At 44.1% G+C, this 4,277-nt stretch overlaps 1 protein-coding gene across 1 annotated transcript; it reads right to left on the minus strand.

The window, feature by feature from the left end:
- Nucleotides 1–979: 979 nt before the first annotated feature.
- irx1b (iroquois homeobox 1b) lies at nucleotides 980–3,555 on the minus strand. The gene is made up of 5 exons (XM_020932821.2): nucleotides 3,304–3,555; nucleotides 2,529–2,771; nucleotides 1,568–2,300; nucleotides 1,401–1,461; nucleotides 980–1,022 (listed from the first exon to the last, which is right to left on the minus strand). Exons 1-5 carry the CDS (start codon nucleotides 3,553–3,555, stop codon nucleotides 980–982), a joined length of 1,332 nt encoding a protein of 443 aa, XP_020788480.1.
- Between the last annotated feature and the right edge of the window lie 722 nt (nucleotides 3,556–4,277).

Below are 4,277 nucleotides of genomic sequence, written 5' to 3' on the forward strand. Positions count from 1 at the left end.
GTACCCGTGACTTCAGAAAATGTTGGTCATCATATTATATGATTAGTTTATAGGAAAAATACATTCAAATGTACGGTAAAAGAAAAGGTAGAAATCAAGGAATCGTTTACTTTGGACAAAAAAAATTGAAAAATAAAAAAACACACATGACAAATTTAGAATAAAATACAAAATAGGTCTACTATATTTAGAATAAAATAGGCTATTAATTAAGTAGATTTTTGCTGGTCATTTTCTCACAATTAAGAACATAATTGATCATAAACATTTTAGAGTTCAAGCCCAGATACAATTAATTATTGAATATTATTAATGACTTTTTTTTTTCAATTACATTCAATTATTTCAATTATTAAAGCAATTCAAAATGATACTGAATGAGTCTAACCAATCTAGATCTACATTACAATTAATATAACTCCTGACGAAAGTACTTCTAAGTTGACATCAAAAGGAAAGGAATTAAAGCAGTTGTAATTATGAGCACACCTTACTGCTTTTGCGCACATAATATTTAATAATAAATATTTGGGCTTCCAAAAAGGCACATACTGTGGAATTTCTTGAAAATATGGAGAGCTAATGTTAGTAAAACATTATACTAAAAATAAATTACATTTCATTATAAATGAAATTATGAGCAGTTTCTCCAATAAAAACTCATCTGAAATAGATGACTAATAATAATGACATTTATTTAGTGTCCAAAAAATATATTCTTTAAAGACAAATCCATATCCCATATTTACAATTCTCAGATATCCCAATCACAATAAAAAGGAAGAACAAAAATACAACAGAGGACAAACAAGGGGAACACAGGCAAATCCGACAAAACAACTTTTGAAATATATCCAAACAGTCATAATAATAATTATAATAATTATAATAATACTATAGGGCAGGTTTCCTGCCACAAAATATCCTTCATAAACCGCTCTTGTTAAATAAAATGATCTCTTCTTTATGCATGGTTGTCTCATAGTGTCGTTGTCAGGGCTCTCTGTGCTCCATGGTGAGGTCTGAATAAGAAAAAAGCACAGGTCATGTAAATATAACATATAAATGTGACCACTGTTCACAGTGTGTCTAATCTGGGGTTAAATCAAACATTAGAGTATAAAACATTGTCTCCCTGGCGCCTGGCTGCTAACGCTGCTCTCAGCGATGTTCACAGTGACACACATTAGATGCTCTGCAGTGGGCGTGAATAAATGGCAGCTCATTATTTCTATAACACAGGTGATAGCTGCGCTTATGTGGCCCCCGGGATGAATCTATGTGAGTGTGATGGAGCGTTAAAATGGGACTCAATCACATGATTTATGTGGGCGCAGTCAGCTGGAACAGCGACCAGAGAAGAGAGCGCATGTTCTCAAGCAAATAGATTTCACACTCACCTGTCAGTGATCAACTGGAACGAGGATTTGACTGAGTCGGGCCTGTGGTCACTCTCTTCCTCTGAGAAAGAAAGAAAAAACGATCAACTCATGAATTCACGTGGATTTTATAGAAATAAACATTTAGCGCTATAAATAATGATATTAAGGGGCCTTTCATAACCTACCGTCTCTTTTTGGGCTGAAGCTTCCTGATGACTCCACATCGCTGTCGTCTTCTGTGCCTGAGGTGCCTGGCCCCCGCGCTGTCACTCGTGCGTCATGGCGCGCAGCCGTAACCGCGCTATGGAGCGGCAGGTGCGCGTGGGCTGCAGAAGGGGTGGCCAAAAGAGACCTCATGTTCAATAATGAATTAGCGTTCAGAAACGCTGAGTTGGCCCAATTGTGCAGCTTGCCGATATGACATGTGTAAATCCCATGACCGGGCAGCAAGGCCGGGTGTCCCGCGGATCCCAGTGCTCCGTGTGCAGGTGCTTTGGGTGTGCTGTCCGGGGTCGTGGCTGTCTCAGCCAGGGACCAGATTTTGGGTTTGCTCTGTGGCGCTCTGTGGCACTCGTTAGCGCTTGGAGAACGCTCCGGAGCGGCTTTATTATGAGGAACACCGGCCTCACTCTCGGCCCTGAGGCCTTCCCCAGACTGAGTTCTGCTGTTCTCCGAGGCCTCTCTGCTAAGGCCTCCCGCCTGTGCTTCATCCGCTCCCCGTTGCGGCTGATCCTCCGGTCGCTCCAGATCTACAGTCTCCAGGTCGATCTCCTCGTCCTCGTCACTGCCGGTTTTTCCCGGCTCGTCCTCGTTGTCGCTGCTAAAGATGCGTCCGTCACGGTCCTCGGCACTGCGCCCCCATGTCACCTTGTTCTCCTTCTTCAGGCGCCGTCGAGCGTTGGCGAACCACGTGGATACCTGTAATCAATAGTTTCAATAAGGAATATTTTTGCCTTTGCCTAGAATCTTTCCCTGAATTTCATATTGGCGTTATTAACTTTATTTATTAACTATTAATAGATTTGCCAATTAGGCGTCAATCAGCCAATTCTCCAATCATATAGGCCTGAATGTACAGAAAATACTACTTTTGTTTTCAATGTTATAAATAATCAAAAATTCATTTTACTCGCTGTGTGGTCTCACCTGTGTGAGGGTCATCCTTGTGATGATGGCTAACATGATCTTCTCTCCTTTAGTGGGGTAGGGGTTCTTCTGATGCTCCTGGAGCCAGGCCTTCAGCGTGCTGGTGGTCTCTCGTGTTGCGGTCTTGGTTCTGCTGGGGTCCGCGTACGGGTACTGGCCGTAAGGATAGAAGCCTTGAGCCGCGTGCACGGGGAGCGAGGCAGGGTGCGCGCCTGGGCTGTCCTTCAGGTCATACTGAGAGCCCTGGACCCAGACACACAACTTGTTGAGCCACTGATTTTAAATGTTACAAGTAACTTAGCATGCGTAATTAAACATCAATACACAAGTCACGCAAATTAGCGTACAATAGACGGAACATACATGCCTAACATTTATATTTTATGAATTAATTAAGTATTTGGTATATTTTATATTTCCATACGCTCTATTGTAAGTGAGTTGAACTGAACTCACTGTAAACGAGTTTAAATCCACAAACTTGCACATTAAGTCTGTTATTTTGAAAATATATCAAATTAATTACGGAAAATAAATGGGGCAGTATTAAAGCATTAAATGTATTTTGAAAAATGTTGTGACATTTTAAATTGACACATCACAAATAAATCACGCGAATTTCAAAATAGGATCATTTCAGTTTCAATCCCGGAACACTTTCCTATGGCGTGTTGTGCCAACGGCATCCTAGAGTTTTATGCACAGGTGCCTGAGTGGCGCGTTAACTGTATTGACTGTTTACTGTCACATCTGACCCCTCAGTGAGTAAACTCACCATCTGTGAGAGCAGCGCGAGGTCCGTGTTGCCGCTGTACGGAAGAAAGGCACTGTAGTTGTGAGGCGCCCAAGGACTTGCGTACATTCCCAGCATAGAGCCCACCGCGGCAGCAGCTGCTACGGCGTTGGTGGGCGAGCTCACGCCGCTATCTGCACTTCCTTCCCTGGCAGACGCCGGGCGCTCTCCGGTGTACATCTCGTGAGAGGAGGCACCGAGAAACTGGGGGTATCCCAGTTGAGGGAAAGACATGTCCAAAAGCAAAGCGTTCCCAAAAAAGGCAAAGTCACAATGAAGCAATTCCCAAGAAGCGAAGTCAACGAGGCTGGTTAAATCACCAGAGTTCTTTCAGAAAGTGTCAGCCTCCCTTGTCCCCTTGTGCGCGCTGAGTGGTGCGTGCTTCTGGCCGTGGGAGCTGCTGGATGTGGAGCTGACTGACTGATTGGCAGCCTACTTAAGCACCAGGCTCCTCCTATGCCCGGGGCAGGCGATTAGTGCATTGGTTAGCCCGGGTCGACTGTGTGTGTGCGCGCGCGCGCGCTAATGCTCGTGCGCGTGTGTTTGTGATCTCACGTGTGCGCTGTGTCCACAGGACTGAAACCTGTGAAGTGTGCGCTGCGTGCGCACTGTGGTCACTGTTATTTATTATTGTAAATAATGGATTAATTACGCAGCAAACACGTATTTCTTACATAAGCCTTCTATATAGTATCAGCTACACACATTACCATAATTGATACCTGTAGTGTGTGCATAGCCTATAAGTGTGAGCTTGTGCCCAGCAGATGGGCCAGGGGCATCGATATGGTCGGTCAGACCCAGAGGAACGGCCGTGATTATCGGCGGAAGTCACGGATGCATATTTGTTGGCTGCAGGTAATGACAGAGATTGACGAGGATAAGAGACGGCGGAGATGAGAGCCACGCGGGGCCGTGGAGTGGAAACTGACAGATGTTAGTGGAGAAGAATAGAC

This window comes from Boleophthalmus pectinirostris, unplaced genomic scaffold, assembly GCF_026225935.1.
Source record: "Boleophthalmus pectinirostris isolate CB_2022bp ecotype Guang Dong unplaced genomic scaffold, ASM2622593v1 HiC_scaffold_21, whole genome shotgun sequence".
Lineage (NCBI taxonomy): Eukaryota > Metazoa > Chordata > Actinopteri > Gobiiformes > Gobiidae > Boleophthalmus > Boleophthalmus pectinirostris.

Coding starts and splice junctions, on each gene's coding strand:
- irx1b (XM_020932821.2), bottom strand. CDS start 3,555: ATGTCTTTCCCTCAACTGGGATACCCCCAGTTTCTCGGTGCCTCCTCT. Junction 1,462..1,567: donor CTTCAGCCCAAAAAGAGACG/GTAGGTTATGAA, acceptor TTTCTTTCTCAG/AGGAAGAGAGTGACCACAGG. Junction 1,023..1,400: donor TTCCAGTTGATCACTGACAG/GTGAGTGTGAAA, acceptor TTTCTTATTCAG/ACCTCACCATGGAGCACAGA.